The sequence below is a fragment of the Vicugna pacos genome, chromosome 21, assembly GCF_048564905.1.
Source record: "Vicugna pacos chromosome 21, VicPac4, whole genome shotgun sequence".
NCBI lineage: Eukaryota > Metazoa > Chordata > Mammalia > Artiodactyla > Camelidae > Vicugna > Vicugna pacos.
Window position 1 is genome coordinate 31592511 of NC_133007.1, and position 21763 is coordinate 31614273.

A 21763-nucleotide genomic window follows, 5' to 3' on the forward strand; every position below is an offset into this window, starting at 1 on the left:
TTCTCTCTACGTGCTAGCTCCCATTTCCTCAGTGCTCTTTAGCAATTAAAAGTTTTAACATTTATACACCTTCCGATTTTCAATGTTACCATGAAATAAAAATTAGAAAATAAGGTAGAAAACTGGATGTTTTGCTTAAAAAACAAAGAGATTAGTGTTTTATCCCAACATTGTATTCTACTTCAATCTGCACATTCCACTCTCTCCATTCTTGGAGATGAAAAATGGGGCTAGAAACTTTAAAATATGACAAATTACACAGAGCGGAGTGGCTGTGCCACACCTACCTGCTGCCACAGCGCCTGGAACCTGCCCACAATTTCAAGAAGATGGGTAAGTAGCTGGAAGGGTCAGTCTGACCTGTGTTTCTAGCTGATGAAGATGTGCTCTAAGGAAATGCCAGATCACCTTTAGGCTTACTGACTGGTTGCTTTCGGAGAGGAATTTCATCAGAGAGAATACTGCTAACAAATGTTCCCAAGTACGGGATTCACTCGGGAAGAGGTCTCACGGATTGGCAGCTGAATGCCGTGTGTCCTGTCTCAGACTCTGAATGGCCTCGCTGGAGGCATCACTCTGCACACGCACTGGCCCAGACAGCTGGGAGCTTCTCCAAGACCTCTGATGACTGGAACACAGTCACAGTGTCTGAACTTACTGGCCTCAACTTGAGTGTCATACTTAAAACCAAAGTTTGTTTTAATTTTTTGTTGTATTTGACTCTAACCTCTTTCATATTTTTTTATCAAAATAGTTAGAAGGGTAACAGCAGACACTTTCATCCCCCAGTACTGACCACTAAAACCAAAAACCTAAATATGATTTTTTTTCTTTATGAGACAGTTTTCAACAATTGCACTGTGTTGAAATAGGATTTATTTAAAATATTTCTTTGTTTAAAAAAACCAAAAATTTTAAAAGTTTGGCTTTCAGCACATATCTAGGCCACTGTAATGGCCTTCAGAAATATTAAAATCGTAAACATCAATGAACACTCCAAGTCTTCCTTAAACACAACACGACAAGCTCCAGTCTAGTACGCTTTAAGGCAAGGTTGTGTCAGTTCTCATTATCTTGACATTTTGTAGTGTTTATAATTTAAGAGATCAATGTAACAGTCCCCCCAAAAGCTGCTGTGAGCATCATCATTACTTCAAAACCATATGTAACACTGTGTACCAGGGAGAGAGAGTACAGAGGGCTGTCAATTCTGCATTGCATAGAAATGAAACTACTAAAATAAAACTCTACAAAACTCTACTAAAAGCCTTTCATTAAAAAAATGTAGTAACTTTCTGCTTTAGTTCCCATGAAGCCAGGAAACTGAGCTCACGTCACAACGCCTCAAATTCCACCGCATTCTTGTGAGTTAACACCGATTTTGCACGAGGCTGATTGTCCCATTCCAAGAATGGTCTGAGTATTGTGATTTTCTTTGTTTAATATTCAACTGGAAAAATCCCTGGGCAAGGCCTTACCAATCACTATTTTAATATGGAAAGCTGTAGCATTTAAAACAGTATTATTTGAGCAGAAAATTCCCTTTCGCCTTGAAGCTTTAAGTCCCTAAATTTCAGGCCAAAAGCTCTCACTGCAGTGGGACGAAGCTGAGAGCTGTGTGGTGGGCTTGACACAACTAGACTTCTGCAGATCCTGTGGCTCTGTCCTGTCGGTGTGGTCTCTTTCAGAGTCTTACCACTTTCTATTGTAGTTTTCCAGGTAATTTTTAACAGAACTACCTATTGATACACAGTCTAATACAAAAGAAGTTGACAGGAGAAAATTTCAAATCTTTTGCTCATAAATTATAGGACTGTATTAATTGTTGTTGAAATGTCTGTCTCGAGTGTGAATCCGTTAGCAGTAAGCCTTGGGGTCCTCGGGGAGTCCATGGGAGATAAAAGAACTCACCACTGGGCTAAGGGCGTGCGGCATCCACCAGAGCCACTCACGAGGCTGTGCTGCTATGTCTCTGCCCGAGCTCCTCTGTGTGGAAGACGACAGGGCTCAAAGCTCTGCAGGGCTGGGGAGGAAGGTGTCCTCAAAGCCTTGACAACTAGGGATTCTCTGGGACTTGGACCCTTAGAAATTAAGTTGTTGCGAGTAACTATTTCTATCTAATAACATAGTTTAATAAATTTACCTGCAGAAAAAAAATTGAAAACCTGAAACTGCTACAAGTGTTTTAAGGAGGGAAGGAAATACTAAAATCTCTGTTGTGTACTAACTCATGTAGCCTGCTGGTGCCAACTCTTTAAAAACGGATTCTGAGTGTCTTGCACTGACTGGTCTCAGGGAGTCTGTCTCCCAGAGCTGCAGAGATTGACATCAGTTTACATTCTTCGCAAGTGCAGTCCTTAAGAAGCCCAGAGATTAGTGCCTAACCACTTTAGGAACGAAACGGAACAGAACAGAACAGAACAAAGGTGACATTTTCCCTCACCAGGGGTGTCAAGAGTCCGACTGCTGGAACTCCACCTGGAAAACTCCGGCCTGCAGCTCTCGATTCCAGCCTCACGTAGCTGCCCTGGAATTACGTGTGAGCCTAGAAGGACCAATCCTGGCAATGCTCTTCGGGGGACGGGAGGTCTCTGCATTGCGACCAAGAGTGGAGGTGGCCAATTCTCACCCACAGTGGAGACACCCACTAGGCCAGTCCTGACATCAAGCTCCCATCTAGGATTTGGCAATAAAACTGAGTTTGATGCATTCCTACACTAGGTTTTCTATCCAGTCTAGTAAAAGTAAAGCACCTTTGGATTAAAAATATTAAGCTCGATAGCAACTAGACTTCTCAGTTTTGTATTTAATTTTCCTTAGGTCTCCATGGCTTAATAGTGTTCTGCTGCCAGAGAAAAATATCAGTCTGTGGAGTCCAGACTCTCTGCTGGAGGGGCATATTTCAACCTAAAAGTACCTGGAGAGGGGGGAGAAAAAAGAGATCAAATTTGAATCACTAGAATTACTGCCATGAACTGTCCAAAGTTATTTCCAGAGACACTGGTCAAGACACTGGGTCCGGAAATCTAGACCACCTGCTCTAACCACACCCAACTTCCCTCCCCCAACCCCAAACTGGACAATATTTTTTAAGTTTATCAAATCAGACAAGGAGTGAAATGACTGAAGAGTTCCCACTCCATTTCTTCACTCTTTGGGAGCTCAGACGGCACGCAGCCCCCTTCCCCAGGACAAGGGCAAGGAGGCCTGGCCACCACCACGGGGTCCGGGGCCCTGGGCTCACCGCGTCAGGAGACGCAGCACAGCTCTATCAGCAGGGGTGGCCACAGCCCATAGTCACCCCACCTGCTGCCTGTTTGTCTGTGAAGCTCTCCAGGTGACTAAGGGGCACAGGCAGGTCTGGAGCAACCCTCAAGTCTCCAGAAAGCGAGTGACTGACTCTCCACGGTTGCAGCGAGCAGTCACAGGCTGGAACCAGCCTGTCCAATGCCAGCTTCATCTTCCCAAGACAGGCAGCAAGAACAAACCTGGTGTAGTCACCACAGCAGACACACACTGGAATCTGACTGAAGGAGACAGAGAGGAGGAAAGGGGCAAGAAAGAAGATGCAGCCCAGGGAGCGAGGACACCAAGCAGCCACAGCCACAGCCGCCCTGGACGGCGGGGACAGAAGCAGGGAGAGCGAGTTCCCTCTGCAGCCTCTGAACTCACGTGCCACGCCCTCGGTTCTCAGGTAAACGCTGGCGATGGCAGTAAATCACCCACACTTGCTCCCCAGTCACGTGGCGCCTCCGCAGCCAGCTGGCCGCGCTCCAGAACGGGGAGCAGGCGGAGGTCGTAAAGACAGTCTCGGAACCAAAGCAGCCCCGTCGGGGCTGCACAGCCTATCGACAATTTCATGCTTTTGCAGAGAGCATGTGAAAAATCACTGTTTGCTTTAGAAACAAGAAAGCTGACTACCACTTTCAGTAAAGGATAGCCCTGTCTGCCCTCTCCTCGGGCGCGCCGCACTGCTAGCCTCGGGAGCCTTTACCTTGCCGATTGAAGTCCATGGACGGCTGCTTGCAGTCCTGAGCGCGGTGACCGGTGGCCCCACAGTTGTAACACGAGAGGTTCCCGCTCTTTTTGTGACTGGAACCATTGCTACTGCCCACCAACCCCTGGGCCTGGTAGACACCTGCCGCCCCCGCCATGAAGTTCTGCACGGGCGGGACGGCGAAGGCAGACTGGCCGCCCAGCACAGGCTCAGGGCCCACGCCGCTGCCGTAGGGCGAGTGCACAACCGGGAAGGCGCCGCTGCCATACTGCTGGGCGCCCACGTAGCCGCTGCCGCACACGGGGCTGAAAGGCAGGAACGGGAAGGGGAAGACGGACGGGCCCGAGAACGGGTGCTGGAAGTAGTTGGCGTAGCTGACGGTCAGGCCGCTAGAGCCGCAGCTCCCGCTGCAGCCGCACGACGTGCAGACGACGCAGCCGGGCGGCGGGGCGGGCGCGGGCTGCTGGGGCGCTGGCTGCTGCTGATGGTGGTGGTGGTGGTGGTGGTTCTGGGCCGAGGCAGGGATGTTCCCGGGGGAGCCGCCACCGCCGCCGCCGCCCCCACCGCCGCTGCTGCTGCTGTAGAAGCTGCTCTCGGGGACAGAGGAGAGCGCGGGGCTGGAGCTGGGGGCCGGGCAGCTAGGCCCGGGGGCCATGTTTGCGAAGGACGTGGAAGGGTGGCTGCTGGAGGCGGCAGTGTTGCTGTTCGCACAGAAGCTGCCCTGCAGGGGGCCCACGGGCACACTGCTCACCGCAGAGAAGGCAGCTTTGGTGCTGGCTGTGTACAGGGCAGTCCGGGGGTTGATTATTGCCGGGGGCACACTTATTTGCACGTTATTAGAACAAGAGGTTTGCCCGGAAATGGCGGAATCCGCAGGGACAGATGAAGACACCAGAAGTTTGATGGGCGGCCGGGCCACGTGGAAGACGGTGCTCGGCGTGCCCGTGGCGGCGCTGCTGGTCTCCACCACCAGTGCCGGCTGTGGCGCCGGCTTCATCACCCTGTCGAGCGCGGACGCGTGGACAACTTTGGTGCGGGGACCAAAGGAGACGGTGGGTGACACAGAGCTGCTCTCGGCAAGTCCAGGGAGGACCTGCACAGGCTGATGCGGGGCGGGCGTGGGCAGCACATCCACCATGGCACTGCCGAAGCCCTTGTCCACCTTGACGCCGCTTCTTGGTCCAGAGACTTTATTCCGCTCCTCGAGAGACAGCAGTGAGTGCACAGAGGACGAGAGCAGCTTCATGTCAGCGCCCCCTCTCTCCGCCTTGTGCACGGAGTTCAGCATCCGGATGGGCGCAATGTGCGAGGCTGCGGGCATCATCTGGGGAGGCAGCGGGTGGTGGCCTGATGGACTGGACCCTGCCTCGTTCTGCACGGGGAGAACCTGGGCCGTGGGCCTGGCGGAGCTGGACGTGAAATGGTTCAGAAGCATCACGGGCTTCTCCTTGTCCGGGCCCTCCAAGTGGATCTCCACACCTAGAGTCGGAAACAGGGCGTCAGCACACTGCCCGGCTCACCGGGCCGGGCCACACAGGCAGGCCGCGTGGGCATCCTTACGTCGGTCGTTCTCCTCTGCGCTGTCCGAGCTCTCTTCCCGGGCCTGCACCCCCATCGGGCTGGGTGAGGAGCTGGAGCACTCCGAGGAGCTGCCTTCCCGGGCCGTCGGGTGAGGGGGCTGCTCCACTTCCACCCGCAGTGCTGCGAGAAGGGACAGGTGACAGTCCAAAGGTGGCGCCCAAGTCCAGGCGCCTCAGGACGTGGAGGGGGCCATGCAGGCAGCATTGACTGTACCTTCCCCACCCCCTCCAGGCACACCTTTCGCCCTCATTTTCACAGCCACCCGAGGAGGCAGGGCGACCCTGCCCTGACTCACACAGGGCCGAGGCTTGCAAGGCTGGCCCTGCGGCAGGTGCACCATGGTGTGCTCTCGGCCTCCCCAGCAATCGCTGCAGGATAAGAAGGAAGGGCTCCCAGGGCAGCGAGGCGCTACAAAAGCAGCTTGGAGACCCCCGTTCTCTGAGGCCCAAGGACTTAAGACCTTTTCAGTCAAATAACCACTGAAAAGCTATGCTGACATATTTTTCTTGCCAGTTTACTGTCACTTGTGGTATTTCTAGGGCATAAGGAAAACAGCTGTCCACGCCACCTCTTCCTGAGGCGAGGAGGAAGGCAGTAAGGACCTCCAGATGGACCCGCCTGCAAGGCAATGACCTCAAATGACCTCCCTGCACATGCCTCTGGGGGCTGAGATTTTCATCCATTTCCTGTACTTCCTGCTGCTTTGCTTTCAACATAGTCGTTTCTAGATCTATCTTTTGCCCAGACAACCTCAGGCGAGTACCAGTCTCCAGCTTCTAACCCATATATCCCTTCTGTTTTCCAATGGTAGAAGCTACAAAAGCTAAAATAATGAAAAGTAACTGTAAATACTAGAAAATGGAACTGGAAATAGGGCAGGTCTGACGCTCATCAGCAGGACGGCGGGCCCAGGCGCCCGGCCCACCCACCTGCAGCATGGTTGCTTCGCACGGTCTGCACCGGCCCCACGTGGCTGGTGGGGGGGACGCGGGCCACTCCACCGCCGCTGGCTGGGGGTGGAGCCGAGGGGTTCAGGCACCGTTTCTCTGACTTCTCCCTGTGCAACAAGCAAGCATAGCAGTACGCGAGTGTTCACTTCCACTGAAGAACCTTTCAGTGTTCCACAAACTCTGCTTAAGTACACATATTCCATAAAAAGGAGATTTCCACCAAAATAATCTCCAGGGTGGAAGATAACGCATTCTGACTTAGATTCTCTATCAAGGGCCTTTCCTAGCAAACCAAGCCGCATTTGTAGCATTTTTAAAGCATTAATTAAGGTTCGATAAGCTATCAAAAGTAACCCAGTCACTGAGAGTTCCTAAGCCCCAGCGCCCGCCCCACGTGTTGACGCTGAGACAGACAGACGCCCGTCTCACACACGATCTCACACTCACTTCTCCAGCTCCAGTTGGGTCTTGAGTTTTTTCTTTGCTCCCATGGTGAGGGATTCAAATTTATTTAGATCTTCTTCCGTAAGGCTTAGAAACTTACACAGAGGAAACAAATTATAAAGTTAGTAAGAATGAATTAGGATTCTGAAAACAAAGAATCTGTAGCTTAATTTAATAAATGTATTCTACCTCTAGGACATGTGAACAGATCGAGCCTTACCTAGACAACAGAAGGCCAGGGAACACTAAAACATTCACTCGCTAAATGATTTGGTGTCCATGGTTCAAAACACAAGACACTCACTTTGCGTCTAAGGGTCCCAGGCTGTGTGCACGGAGCCTGCATCTGAGCAACGGCTTGGTGAAGACCCATCCCCTCAGAGGGCCGTACTGTGCGGGCCGGTGACTAAAGACGCTGTCCTACAGCCTCGACTGCTGCAGAGATGCAGCTTGTGGACGTGTCCCCCCACCCCAGGGCTCCCCCATCAAACACACACCATTTGTCCTCCCACAGACGGGAACAGAATCTTCTTTTAATGGCTCTTTCTTCTTGAAATCACAGTCATTTTAGGGACAACAGAAACTGTTGGGTAGCAAATGACCCAGAAAAGTAGATGCCATCTGACTGGAATGGCCACCTAACCCACTGGCCTTATACTTAGCAAGAAGATGGTACCTGGTTCTTAGACATGGTCTGTGATTTTAGCCATTTCAACTCGTACGTTAGACTAAAACTTTTTAAACTTATCACAACCAAGGTTAGTAAAATCTGTTGGTTTTAAGATTTACAAGTCCTAAGCTAAGAGTGTTGCAAATACACTTAAAATTTGTTTTTTATTATGCAGTAAAAGCTTGATTTCTAGACACTCCAGATTTTTGGACAAAATATTACAAAGATAAAAGCCACCAAGTCACTTTATCCAGCAGGGGGCGCTCAGAGTTCAGATACCAGGTACAGGTCTAATTTACTTTCATCACTGACAGTGAGACTTCAGCTATTTCAAAACTTTTTAAACAATGAAAAAAATGCTCCTCATCAAAACTCTCCATTATAGAACATAATTTCTATGTAGGATCTCTTGAAAACCATCAAATTCACCTATTTTTTTTTTAGCTCTATGACCCTAACTGAAGAAAAAGCACCAGCCAGCCACCTCCTTGGATCAAAGCATGAGGGGCTCCTGTAAAGTCGGCTTCCTGAGCTGAGCTCCAGCGCACGCACTGGCCTGCACTGAGGGGCACCACAGAAAGGGGCCTGGGCTCCAGAGCTCAGTGCTTCTGCCTGCGGTAGGGCTGCTGGGGACACCGCATCCTTCAGGTCACACGGAGTATCTAATTTGTGAAGACCCCAAACTGTCTTTAAAAAGCTGTTTACAACTGTGCTCCAGTGTTTGCTTCAGCTGTAGGCAGCCTTCAAATTCAAATCCCCAAACACCTCCATGCACTCCCGGGACCTGGGGCCCGCACCTGCCAGTGTCACACACCAGGACATGATCTCCACAGCATACACATTTCAGAAACCCGACTCAGTTCTGCTAGAAACAAGGTCCGAAGAAAGACCGGTTACAGGAGAAACGAGCAGTGACCAGCATACCTTCTCCATTGTGAGCTGCTTAAAGACGGGGTAGTACTTGTGCAAACGCAGCTTCCGTAGCCAATCTAAAATCCCATTTTGCTCCTGGGTCTGAGGGGCCTGCAGGCCGGAAGGCATGAGGATGGCGGGCGAGGTGTCCATCTGGGCCCGGTAGGCCAGGGCTGAGCCCGCGCCCCCTGCATGCGAGCAGTGGGGCAGGGCGGCCGAGCTGGCCGGGTGCTGCATGTGGTGCTGGGCACCGCCCTGAGAGGACGGGATGCCGGCCACTCCACACACGGGCCTGCAGGAACAGCGGACAGGTTGTCTTCACAGGACCAGAGCCTCCCCTGGGGACACCACGAGTCTGCCCCTGCCGGGGGGCAGCCCTGTGTCTGTGCTGGTGTCCGCCGCTGACGTCAGAGCCCTCGACCCAGCTGCTGCCTCTCCCCAGCACCTGCCAGCCCGAGCTTCCCGTTGGGAGGCATGTGCATGTGCGTGCTTGTTCGTCTGTGTGCACCCACCTACCCACTGTGCTTGAGGATATGTGTGTGCATGTATGTGCACGGACACGAGTGTGTCAACCAGACTCTGGCTGAGCTGCCTGGTCACTTTCTGTGAGTCCTATCACAGGATGATATGGACAATCACATATCAACACTGACTCCAAGAACTTTAATATTCAAATTAATTGTTTTTTAAAAAGTAAATCCTAGAAGGTTGGAAGGAGCAAAAGCTCCACTGTCTGCCCGTGCCCCTCCCACAGTACACTGCAAGCCCACGTATTTCCTCCGTGCTTACACACCAGGCAGCGGGTGAAGAAGACAGTCAGCACTTTCAAAGACCTCATACGGGGGGTGTGTGTGTGTGAGCGTGCGTGCGCCGGCTGTCATGTGAGCCCATTCTAATCTCAGCTGTCGGTCGGGACAGGCACTCTGCCTGTCACCTGAGCTACCTCCATCACTGCCAGGCTGGCGCTGGTGGAGGATCCCTACAGCAGCAACTCTGGCCCTTTATGGGCTTAATTGCTCCTCAAGGAGCTTTTATTTTCTCTTTTTTAATGGGGGAGGTAATTAGGTTTACTTATTTATTTTTGGAGGAGGTACCAGGGATTGAACCCAGGACCTCGTACATGCTAAGCATCTGCTCTACCACTTGAGCTATATCCTCCCCTATGCCAGGAGCTTTTAAAAGTGAAGATTTTCAGAAATTCTGGCTTCCTAGAATGTGCAGGGCCCAGAAACTGGCATCTGCAATAAGAGTCCTGGGGAATTCCAATTCCAGGCATGCAGAGAACTACTTTTGTTTTTGTTTTTTTGTTTTTTGGAGGAATCAAAAAGTGGACTACCTCTATCTAATTCTCTCACAATGATTCAAGACTAAGGCCAGAAATGGCTTAACTCTAAGAACGATTATTTACACACAATGGAAAATAACCTCTGTCAACAATGCTGATCTGAAACGTGTTTGCTGGTTACAGGGTGGAAGTCTCACCTTCCAGACACGCCCATCATGGTACCGACTTTAGAAAGGGAAGGGTTGCCAGGACCTATAAATTAAAATAAACATCATGAAGTTTACAGACAATAAAAATGCTTCTGTTTTTATTTACTCAAATTTTACAAACTCACTTGGACTTTGAAGCTGTTGGGTGGGAGATGAAGTGCTGAAAAACTTCTTAACATGGTCATTTTTTAATATGTGAGAAGGTAAGGAAGCCAAATACCTAAAAATTAAACAAAGTGCTTTTATCAGCATTAAAATGTATTTCCAAAAACTAGTTGGGAGAGAAATTTTAATTTTTGATTAAGAAAAATATGTATCAGAGAGAATTAAACAGAAGTGCCTTAACCTGTACTCTGCCTGCTTTGCTTCAATCTAATTGTCCTCCTTTACACCGTACTGCCCTGTGTGAACCGAGTTCTCAGGGCCCACGACGTGGCCACGAGCTGTCGTGAGCCAGCATAATCACCGCTGTCAGTCACCACGCTGCACTCAGACGTCGGTCCTGGGTCCCGAGTCCTGGGTCCGGGCCCCAGGGCAGGCCTGCCCCTCCTAGCACATTTACACAACCAGTGTGTCAGGACACAGTCAAGGGTCCAGAGATACTTGGCCAGGGAGACTTTTTAATTAGGTCCTAGGTTTAACCTGGAACAGTCTCACCTTTCAACTAACTGTATGACAGAAACAGTGATCAGATTTTATTTCATTAAGTCTGTCAAAACTACATTAAACGGTGGCATGTACTTTGAAATTCCTTTACTTATATCCTCAAAATCATGGCCAGGTCTTTAAGATCCTCCAATTCTCCACAACTGATGAAAATCTCTAGAGGCAAAGAGGAGACACAAACCAGCCAGAGCCACGCGTCACCAAGGGAGCACCTCAGATGACCGGCAGTCACGCCTGGCCCCGCCTGGCCCCGGCCCCGCAGGCGGCCGTCAGTCACCTGGGCGGGTGAGGAGCATTACCTCAGGTCCGCTTCCAGATCCATGTGGTTTCGCTCTACATAAAACGAATCTGGGCCAGCTAAGCAAGGAATGAATTTCTCCAGATTTTCTTCGGGATACAGCTGAGATAACTGAAAGAGATGAAAAGGCACGTGGACATCAGAATCCACCTTACGTGAGCCAGGCCTCCTCACCCTGAGAGAAACGTGGGCAGCTACAAGACGGTGCCGTCGCCAGTGTGACTAAGCAGACCGCTCTGCGAACTACGTGGGGTTCTGCGTCCATTTGGGACGTACAAAGCCACAGAAGAACATCATGCTCCCACTGCAACATTAAGCAGCAGCTGGGGTGGGGGCAGAGCTCAGGGGCAGAGCGCGTGCTTAGCGTGCATGAGGTCCTGGGTTCAGTCCCCAAAACCCCCACTAGAAAAGCAGCAGCAGCCCGGCACCCCACACAGCTGTGCCTCCTCTTAAGTCCGTCCCCGAGTGGAGAGGCAAGGCCACCCCCCCCCCGAGGAGGGGCAGGACCCAAGCTCCGTCTCAGCCGCAGCAGAGACTAGAAGAGGTGGCTGCCACACGAGCAGGAAGAGGTCGGCGGAGTGTGGGTCAGACAGCAGTCAGCCGGGACCCCGACACGGGGATGCGCCCTCATGCCAGCTCCCTCCTGCCAGCGGAGACTGCTGAGCGCCGCCACAGGCAGCCCAGGTGCAGGCCGGCTGCCTCTGGGGGCCAGGTGGGAAACCCCACGCCTTTCCCTGCAGCCTGCTCTCAATCTGAGCCCAAAGCCCTGAAGCCACTATGGGGGGGACAAGATTGCTCCTGCTCCCAGAGCCCAACAAAACCCCAAGTTTCCAGGGATGAGGCAGAGGCCTCTCCTGCCTCTGGGGGAGGAGGAGAACATCTTCCTAGGACATCTTCCTACAGGCAGAGATGCCCTGCTTCTCGGGAAAGGTAAAAGCGAAACCCCTGTGACCCTCAGGACGGGGCAGGAAGCCTTCCTGGGCTGGGGATCCCGCACCAGGACAAAACAGGGTCAGCCGCTGCTGGGGAAGGAAGGGGCAGGGACACTGAGAAGGCCCCCGAAGACCCTGTGTCTGGAGCCACGGCTGGACCAGAAATGGGCAGAATCCTGCCCACGCCCACCGCAAACCCACCACCAGCCCTGCAGCCTCCCCCGGGGAAGGAGTGGTCAACGGAGCAGGGAGACCACTCTGTGCCACAGGAGAAGTGGGACCCCTCCAGGCCCCACTTGAGGTTAAGGGCAGCAGCAGACCTTCCCCGGGAGAACCGGATGCCTGCAGTGCAGCGGCAAACCCAAGCCCAGCTCCGCTGCTGTTGAGCTCATCCCGCGGCCCCGCAGTGCTCTGACGGATGCAGTAACGGGCCCACTTCTAGTCCAGTGTCTGAACACCATATCTAACATTCGGTCAAAAATCACAAACCAAAAAAAAAAAGCAGGGAACAAAACCCGCTGTCAAGGTGATCATCGGAACCAGGCTCAGATACGACCCAGATGTTGGAACTATCAGACAGGAACTTGAAAACAACTATGCTTAACGTACTAAAGGATTTAGTAAAAACAAATAAAGTAAAATAAAACAAAATAAAACAAAGAACAACATTCGTGAACCAAATGGAACTTTCGGCAGAGACACAGAAACTTTATCAGAAGCCACATCAAATGGGAAACCTGGGAAAAACTAAAGAACAAGAACCCAAAAGGCTGTGGCACCGGAGAAGACTTCAGCAAAGGCAGCAGGCCCATCAGCGCCCTGGGCAGAGCTGAGGGCGCACAGGTGGACCCGACGACGGGGCAGTGAGAGAAATCACCCAAACAAACGGCCAGAGTCAGACAGACAAAGTGAGCGGCCGCGAGCTGTGGCCAGCCTCAAAGTCAAGGCACGCCACTCGAGGTCCGCGAGGACAGGAACTGGGGCAGAACAAGTACCTGAAGAGACGAGGGACAAGAAGTGTTGAACATTACTGGAAAACACCAAACCAGATACCTGGGAAGGGCAGAGAAGCCGAAGCCAGGTGAGCAGCAGCCCCTGCCGACACCCGGCCCGCCAGCATCAGCGAGTCTGGAGAAACCGCTGTTTTCCAGGACGAGGGGGTCGGCACCAGGGGGAAAGGGGGCGCTCCCAGTGGTGCAGGGGAAGAAGGGAGTTGGGGAGGACCAGTGACCCTGGAAACGCTCTGGGCAGTTCTCCAATGCCTCCCAGCCTAGAGGACGGGCCTCCTCACACACCCCTCAGCTTCTCAAACTGGAGCCATCAACTGGATCTCCTACCGGACGATATCCTTCACGTTATAACCAAAATGCAAGCTACACTGTGGAGAGGTTTTAGATGTGTTATTCCATGTACGGAGGTGACTTTCGGACGCATGGCTGTGGCACGACAGTGGCTCGCTGCTGAGGCACAGGACAGGCAGGGGACATGGGTGTGTACCCGTGTGACAGAGGAAAAGAGTACTTAGTTAGTAGTGGACCCTGTTCTCAAATGGTATTTGCTGAATCAATTTAAAAACAAACAGAATGTACATTGCCTGTATTCCAATTTTCAACAAAAAATATTAAAAAAAAAGATAAAAATGAACAGGAAAATCCAATACAAACAGATAAAAGATATAAGTGGAAGCAGTGAAGTCCCCGACCCCACTCCGGCAGGCACGCCCCTGCGCAGGGAGCGCGGGCAAGGCCCTCAGGACCCGGCGTTCATGCAGCACGCCTCTCAGGGAGGACCTGGACTGGACGGCAGAAAGGGGGGACTGCCGGCACCTCTCGAGCTGAAGGAAGCAACCACGCAAGATCCTCTGCAGGACTGCCACCCGCGGGGAATGAGACCCTTTAGATTTTGACAAGAGCCCTTAAATCAACTTACCTTTGAGATAAATTCCGTCACTTCAGAGGAAGATTTGGTTACTGATGTTACTGAAGAATCAGACCACAAGACCTTAAAAACAAATAAACAAACAAGCCTTAAAAACAGACACCACCACATACTTAGTGCACAGCAGCCCTGTCCAGGTGTTGGCGGCTGGTACAGGTGCAGCAGCATGACAAGCCCTCCTGCCCTGTGAGTGGACTGCTCATGTACCTTTGACCTGCTACCAAGACTGTTCACGGAGCTCAAGTCCACCGAAGCTTGACTTCCTAGTCTGTGCAATTATTCAAATATCCCTGACTTACTCAAGCATGGGGTCTAAGGCTTCCTTCTCAAAGTTCTACAAAGGCACTGATGATCTCAAAGGCGTGTGTGAACCAGGACACCTCATCTCAGGCGGACCTCCTCTCCTGAGGTCAGTCTACGTGACTCTCTGGGTGCGGAATCAAGAACCTGTCAGGAACGAGCTCACTTCTCCCCACAGGAAGTGCTCACTACACGCTGGGTGCTAGGGGCGCTCGGTGAGATGGAGCAAGGGCCCTGCCCTCGGGCATCTGACAGAACTGGGGGTAGCGTGGGGGTGAACCAGGAGCCACAGGCCAGGGCGGTCAGCACCAGAAGGGCAGAGAAAACCTTCCATCACAAGGTGGCGAGGGAAGAATCCGGGGGGCTCACAGAGAGGTCTCTCTGGAAGAGCTTCTGCAGAGCCCGGGATGTCTGCTTTCCCTTGCCTGCACCTCTGACAGCGAGTGGCTTTATTCCATGACTCCACAAAGTCCGTCTTCCCAAAGGGACTGCAAGCTCCCTGGGGTGCTGGCCCTTCCTCCTCGGGCTTCCCAGCACTTACCACAATGTTCACTACCAGGACGAGGGAGAAGGGAGTGAGCACGGGGCCTGTCACAGGGCTGTCCTGCTCTGAGGAGGGCACGAGCTGAACTCAGGAGAGCGAGACAGACAGGGGACGGGGTGGGAGGGGGGCAGGGCCCAGAACAAGGACGGTTAAACTATGAAAGAGGATCTTTTGCCTAAAATCTACAAGAAGCCACTGGAGGATTTCAAGTCAGGAAACAACATGACCACTATACTTTATTACCAAAAGGAAAGCATTATATTTGCACTGATTTAGAGAAAACAGAGCTTGGAGATATCAAATAACTCTCCTGCCCCCTTCACCCACCCTCACCTACTGAGAAGCAGCGCAGCGTGTTTGCTGACCGTCTCCCTGGGCCCGAGGGGCTGGCCGACTCTCCTGTCTGCTGAAATTCAGAGTCCCTTTCTCTTCCGGTAGCTGTCACACCACGAAACAATGACTAAGGTGTCAGTTTCATCAAGCTCCGGTAAAATACAAGCCAGGCAAGGAAAAGGACCTCCCTTCTTCATCTCCGAATTCCCAGCGCCTCCCAGAATTCACCAAGGCAAGTGCTGGCGTTCCTTGAATGAGCGTGCTGTGCCATCCAAGCTCTACCTACGCTAAAACGAAAATACCTAAACCATCTTTTTCTGTCTGAAGTAATCAAATCTTATAATAACACTAAAAAGAAGTTTGGGGGAGAGTGAGCTGCTACCCACATAAAGCGCCGGTAATACCCATGATTAAAGGTGAGAACTCTCTAACATTAGATGCATGACTCGAAGCACCGCTGACGACGTGTGTTTTCCAAAGTAAAATGCGCTGCATTCACATCACATGAATGCATCCTCACCCAGCTAAAAATGAAATCCAACACCCAAACAGTGAGTGCAGTGTGGACAGACCATTCTGCGCTGCAACAGTCAATCTGCTTCCCTGACAGCTGTGTATTTAAACAGGTACAAATACTCCAGGTTGTCTACTCCTGATACATTTTTCTTTCACTTCCAAGTGGACCTAACGCTTCAGCCAAGGGCAGAGAGAAAGCAAGGACTGGACAGCAGGGGTCCACTTCCAAGCTGAATTCAGCACCACTACCCTCCACAGCTGCTGCGGGTTTATTTCACCCACCCGCCTGCGCCAGGGGAGGGGACAGGCCCCAGGAGGGCATGGCTATGGGAGAACAGCCTCATGTCACGCCAGGGGCCAGGGGCACGTGTTCCGTCAAGCCTAAGATGGCAGCAAGCACACACGTCCCCACTGTCTTCTGCACCAAGAAGAAGCACTGCTAACCAAAGGATGGCAGGTATTTCTCCCTCACCTGTGCGTCCTCAAAGAGCCGCTGAGGCTCGCTGAGACAGGTCTCAGCCTGTCTCAAACGTACACAAGAAAGCAAAATACACACAAAACAGGTAAGTCACACTCAGGATTTCTTCACACTGCCAGCCTGATTCCTCTGACTCACTTCCCAACTCAGTCTCAGCACCCACTGTCTGAGCACAAGAAGCGGAGCTCCCTGCACTCGCACAGGAGACAGCTTGGGCAAGGCTCCTGCCCACCGCTCATGCTGCGCCCAGAAAGTGAGCAGGTGGCCCAGCGCCACCAGACCCGCCACCAGGCCACTGAGGAGCTCTGAAGCAGAACACGAAGACAGGCGAGCAGTCACACAGAACAAGACCAGGGGCAGAAAAGGAAACTTAAAAAAAAAAACAAAACCTCAAAACTATCACTAATAGTCTCTGAATTAAGAGAAGCAAGCATAGCCAAGAACAGGATGCTATGAAAAAAGAATGGTCAGTGAACAAGAGTCCTTCGTAACTGAAAATGGGACAGAAGTGGAAAATTTAGTTCAAGAGATGGAAGATGAGAAAATCTTCCATAGGGTAGATCAAAAAAAAAAATCAAAGGAAAAGAAAATAGAGGGGGAAAAAAAAAACAAAAACCAAAGGACAAGCTCCTAAGGAAGCATGACGCCCATCCAGAACTGTACTCTCAGGCACATGTCATTTCCAAACAGGCACAGGCACAGAAACTGTACCTCCCCGGTACTCCTTCTAAGAAACTACGAGAGCAGACACTAGCCCAAGACAACAGATGACTGGGGCCCGAGGAGGGGGACCCCGCAGCCCTACAGGAGAGGCCACCCCAGGCTGAAGCCCGTCAAGCCCAGGTCAAGCCCAGCAGGGCCACAGCTCCAAAGGGGAGACCAGCCGAAAACAATCAGGGCAACTTTAGGACTGAAGTTGTGTTATAGGTACTTTTCCCCAAGCAACAAATAACCAGACAAGAAGAGGGAACTGCAGGTAAAACAAAGGACCAGAAAGGAAAAGCACTAAGCACAGGCCATACGGCTCCAGTACCTACAGTCTTCACACAGTCAGGCTGCGTATCACACAGCCACTGAGGGAGGTACCAAAAGGAGTGGTGCCTCGTGCTCCTGGTGCCGTGTGCAGGATTAACGGGCTCTCTGCACGCACAGAGGGGATGAGAACAAAAACAAATTAAAAAACAGTTGCCAAAACTCATCCTTAGCTAACAGTGCTAAAATACTCAGAGCAGTTAAGATTGTTTTGAGATGAAAAAGCAAACTTTTAAAGAAAAGATACAGCACTAAAATGTAACGTCTGGGTTCTTGATGAAGAATAGCGTAAAAAGGGTGGGTTTTTAAAAGTCATTATTAGATGCTGCTCCACAGTTCTTTCAGAGTCAGTAAACACTCCAGTCTGCTGGGCATTTCGAAGGTCTCAGTAAATCTCTCCATGTTTTTCCCCTCCCTGTCCTTCATGTGTAATAAATATTTTTTTTAAGTAAGTTTTGTGTGTGTGTTTGGAATTCTCTTTCTTTGTCGGAGTACAGTCAGTTACAACGTGTCAACTTCTGGTGTACAGCATTACAGAAGTTTTTTTTTAAACCTTAGTTATTCAACAGTGAATAACTAAACAGTGAATTTGGGAAAAGCTGGTAAAATCTGGACATTTCCCATGTACACAGATACAAGCTGATTTTACAATTTAAAAGATTCTGTCATCTGCTTCCTGTATACTGATTTGATTTCCTCAATAACTAGTAACTAGCAATTACACTTCAGCAAAAACAAAATCAACTCCATGAAAAAGAACAGGAAACTCAAACTTATGTCTTCCTGTAAAATAGTAACCTTTCATTTGTATCCTGGAAAAGAATGATATGTTACAAAAGTTAAAACGAGAGATAAACAAGGCTGAGAAAACGGGGTCGGGGGACGGGCTCACTGACTTCTCCCTGAATTAGTGAAAGCTGTCGGAGAGGACTGTCTCTCGAGCCTTCGTACTATTAGCAACAGACTGCTGCACCTCACTGCGGCAGGACAGACACTCCTCACGGTTCTTTGCTGTTCTGGTCACAGTACAATGCTATTTATTTCCATGTTTAAAAGACAACCTATCTAAAGGACAATTTATTTAGCCTCGTTATTTAGGGCTCTATAGACAAAAATAAAGGTTTAATTCTCAGTAATCGAAAAAAAAAGCTTTAGGGGGCAGGGTATAGCTCAGTGGTAGAGAGCATGCTTGGCATGCACAAAAGGTCCTGGGTTCAATCCCCAGTACCTCCATTAAAAAAACAAACAAACCTAATTACTACCCTCCACAAAAAACCAAACAAAAGACGTTTTGAGTTACAACTGACAATGACATGCATGTATTTAAAGCATAGAATCTAATCAGTTCTGACATGTATACATCCATCAAACCATCACGCTCACTGATCAATATAACGAACATAACACCACCCTCAAAGTTTCCTCCTGTCCTTTCCCAGGGAGCTGCTGATCTGCTGTCACTGAAGATTAGTTTGCATTTAAAAAATTTATATAAATAAGCCCATACAATATAAACTCTGTTTTTGTGGGGTTGGGGTTCTGGTTTCTTTCACACAGCACAATTACTGAGTTTCAGCCATCAGTAATTCACTCCCCTTTACTCTGAACGCCCCACTGTATGGACATGATACCACAGTTTACGTATCGATTCTCTTGGTAACGAATATCTGGGGTGTTACAAACAAAGCTGTTATAAACATTCATGTACAAATCTGTGTGTGAACATACGCTTTGGTTTCCTTTGGGCATTTACCTAGGAGCAGAACTGAGGAGTCACATTTTAGGGACATGTTTAACGCTTTTAAAACCTGCCAAACTGTTTTCCCAAGTAGTGCCACCATTTCACCCTCCCACTGGCAGTGTGGGAGACTCCCGGTCCCGCCACGTGTCTGCCAGCGGCTGGTGGGTGGTTTCTTGTTGATTTCAGCCACTCTGACAGGCACAGAGAATTGTCTCACTGTGGATTTACTCGGTGTTTTCTTAATGACTAATGACACTGAACACCTGCTCACATGTGCGGCCTGCCATCCATACATCCTCCTTGGTAAAATGTTCAAATCCGCAGCCTATTATCATTGGGTTATAGTGTCATCACCGAGTTCTGAGAGTCCTTTTAATAGTCTGAATACAAATCCTTTATCAGACATGCACTTTACAAGTATTTTGCTCCTAGTTCTGTGGCTTGTCTTTTCATTTTATCCACGGTGCCTTTCAAAGAGCAAGTTTTAAATTCTGATGAAGTCTAATTCATTCATTTTATCTTTTATGAATCATGTTTTTGGTATTTTATCTAAGAAATATTTTTCTGTTTAAGTCACAAAGTTTTCTCCTATGCTTTCTTCTAGAAGTTTTATAGTTTTAGGTTTTACACTTAGGTCTGTGATCAATTTTGAGTTAATTTCTGTATAAGGCGTGAGGTTTGATTGATCAAGGTTCATTTTTTTCATATGGTTGTCTGCTCCAGGACCATCTGTTGAAAAGACCGTCCTTTCTTCACTGAACTGCCTTTGTACCTTTGTCAATAATCAATTGACCAGGATGGTGCGGCATGCGGGGCTCTTAGCCTGAAGCAGACGAAGCCTGGCCCAAGGGACAACACCATCACCACCGCTGGCCCCCGAGCCCCCAGGGGCCACCCGAGCACAAAGCAACAGGCAGCAGGAGCCTGAGCTGCTGCTGGCGCTGGCGCCAGAGCTGACCAGCTGGTCCTGAAATCCACGTGCAGGTTGCCCAGGAGAGCCAGGACAACACTGACAAAGAAGAACAGACCTCAGAGGATTCACACTCCCTAACTTACAGTCTGCCCTACAGCTGCAGTGCTCAAGACAGCGTGGCACTGGCAGAGCACCTCCACAGGTCAATGGACGTGAGCGTCCAGAAGTAACCCACACGGTTACGGTCAAGCGATTCTCAACAAAGGTGTGAAGACGCCTGCCCACCAGTTCTGCCTCTTTCCAGAACTGTAGTTCTGACCCCAGCAAGCTACAGTGGCTGCGGGTAAACTCCAGGAGCCATCAAACCACACGGCAGCTCATTTTTCTGCTGTGACAGGAGTCCGGAACCCAGGCACATGCATACTGCGCACCAGGCCCCTACAAGCAGCCACTTGTTTGCCAGTAGGAGAGTACAACTCACCTGCACAGAACAAGCACACAGTTTAAGCTGTGCAAATGAACAATGCGCTTTAGAAATAAGAAAACAGATTTTTTTAATGCTGATATTATCTTTCTTTTGTGCCTCAAATTACCATCCAACAAATGCAGTTTGGCTATAAACTCCTTAGGGCAGATCAAGTTAGTGCCCTAAAAGGAAACCTAGTTGCACTGCTGGCTAGTGAAGGATTATTACTTTCCTAAACACAAGGATTTTTTAAATCAGTTATCACATCAGGAAAAGTAAGCTTTTCAGATAATCGAAGCTTCTTCCTTAACTGCTAATAAGGCGCTTCATTCCGCTCAGCCATGTGAGGGGTCAGAAACGTCCTGTGCTGCAGGCTGGCCTCATGTGACAGTTACCTCCGTGCTGTGACTGGCCCGCAGGCTCCAGGCCCGCTCTGGGATCATCTAGTTTCTCTTCTGAAGACCCAGGATGTCCCCACCCGGCCAGGCTGCTGCCTCCCATCCTGGTCCCAAGCTCCTCCTCCAGGGAGAGGCCGTGCGAGACCACGTGTCTCCTCTGCCAGAGCTCACTTCTCTACAGAGAGGCTGCCCAGCAGCCACCTGTGCGCAGCCTCCGCAGCTCAGGCTGGACAAGCCCATCTCCCTCACCCCAGGTGATGGGGCCGAGGACCAGGGCGAATCCCAGCCCAGCACGATCAGGCAGCCTGAGAGTGGGGTGTCGGCCCTAGAGGGCCTGTGCTCAGCAGTCCCCAAACAGGCAGCCCGTCTGCAGGGGGACCACGCCCCGCCTCAGCCCCGCAGGGGACACCTGACAGCCAGAGGCAGCCTGAGGAGGGAGGAGAAAACGTGCCCAGGGCTTCGGGGACTCGCTGGGCTCTCCAACCTCTACCAGGCCTGGAAGCCTCTAGGCGCTGATACCTGGGCGCCAGTCACACGCTTTAACAACCTCCAAGACGGAAGGGAAGTCTTTCCTGTACTTTTAAAAAAGTCACATCTGTGGCATAGCGACTGACTGGCACGATGTAGCACCTCCCAAATCAAACGAAGATTTTATCCCTGTAGTAGTGAAAGTATTTAGAGGACTTTGACACTGCTGCACTCTGAAAAGTTAGTGAACTGCAGGCAGCACACACACTAAATACTAACCAGAAACCGTCATTCCTGAGAAAAGTCTCCAGTAATGCTGGAAGCAGATCTTCCTCATCAGTTGGTTCCCAATGATGCAAGTGGTCAAAGGAGGACCTCGCACAATGTGACGGGTGAGTAACAACTCTGGGGACACAGCCGGCCAGAATACTTCTTCCACAGCTAAGCGGGACCATGAAACTAACTCTGACCAATAAAACATGAGCGTAAATGTCTAGTGGCTGTTTTTCAGGAATATTCCTTTAAAGATAAAAGTAACCTTTCACCCTTCTCTTCATCCAGTGTCTTAGAATGTTGCATGGAATGAAAATGTGAGGACTGGATCCCTAGCTGCCATCCTGGACCGCGAGGCTAAAGGCCACCTCCCGGGGCTGTCAAAGCAGCAGGTATAGGGAGCTGGGACCCCTGCGGGC

General features: G+C 50.5%; 1 protein-coding gene across 1 annotated transcript in view; it reads right to left on the reverse strand.

The window, feature by feature from the left end:
• Window positions 1-859: 859 nt before the first annotated feature.
• ZCCHC14 (zinc finger CCHC-type containing 14) overlaps window positions 860-21763 on the reverse strand; it is a 53251-nt gene continuing 32347 nt past the window's right edge. Inside the window, exons 4-13 of the mRNA XM_006212414.4 lie at window positions 13874-13945; window positions 11014-11123; window positions 10174-10268; window positions 10037-10091; window positions 8567-8846; window positions 6976-7067; window positions 6508-6635; window positions 5558-5698; window positions 3995-5476; window positions 860-2917 (exon numbers count right to left, since the gene is read on the reverse strand). Coding sequence (XP_006212476.2) covers window positions 2862-2917; window positions 3995-5476; window positions 5558-5698; window positions 6508-6635; window positions 6976-7067; window positions 8567-8846; window positions 10037-10091; window positions 10174-10268; window positions 11014-11123; window positions 13874-13945 — 2511 coding nt within the window. The 3' untranslated portion in view covers window positions 860-2861. The remainder of the gene's footprint in view (window positions 2918-3994; window positions 5477-5557; window positions 5699-6507; window positions 6636-6975; window positions 7068-8566; window positions 8847-10036; window positions 10092-10173; window positions 10269-11013; window positions 11124-13873; window positions 13946-21763) is intronic.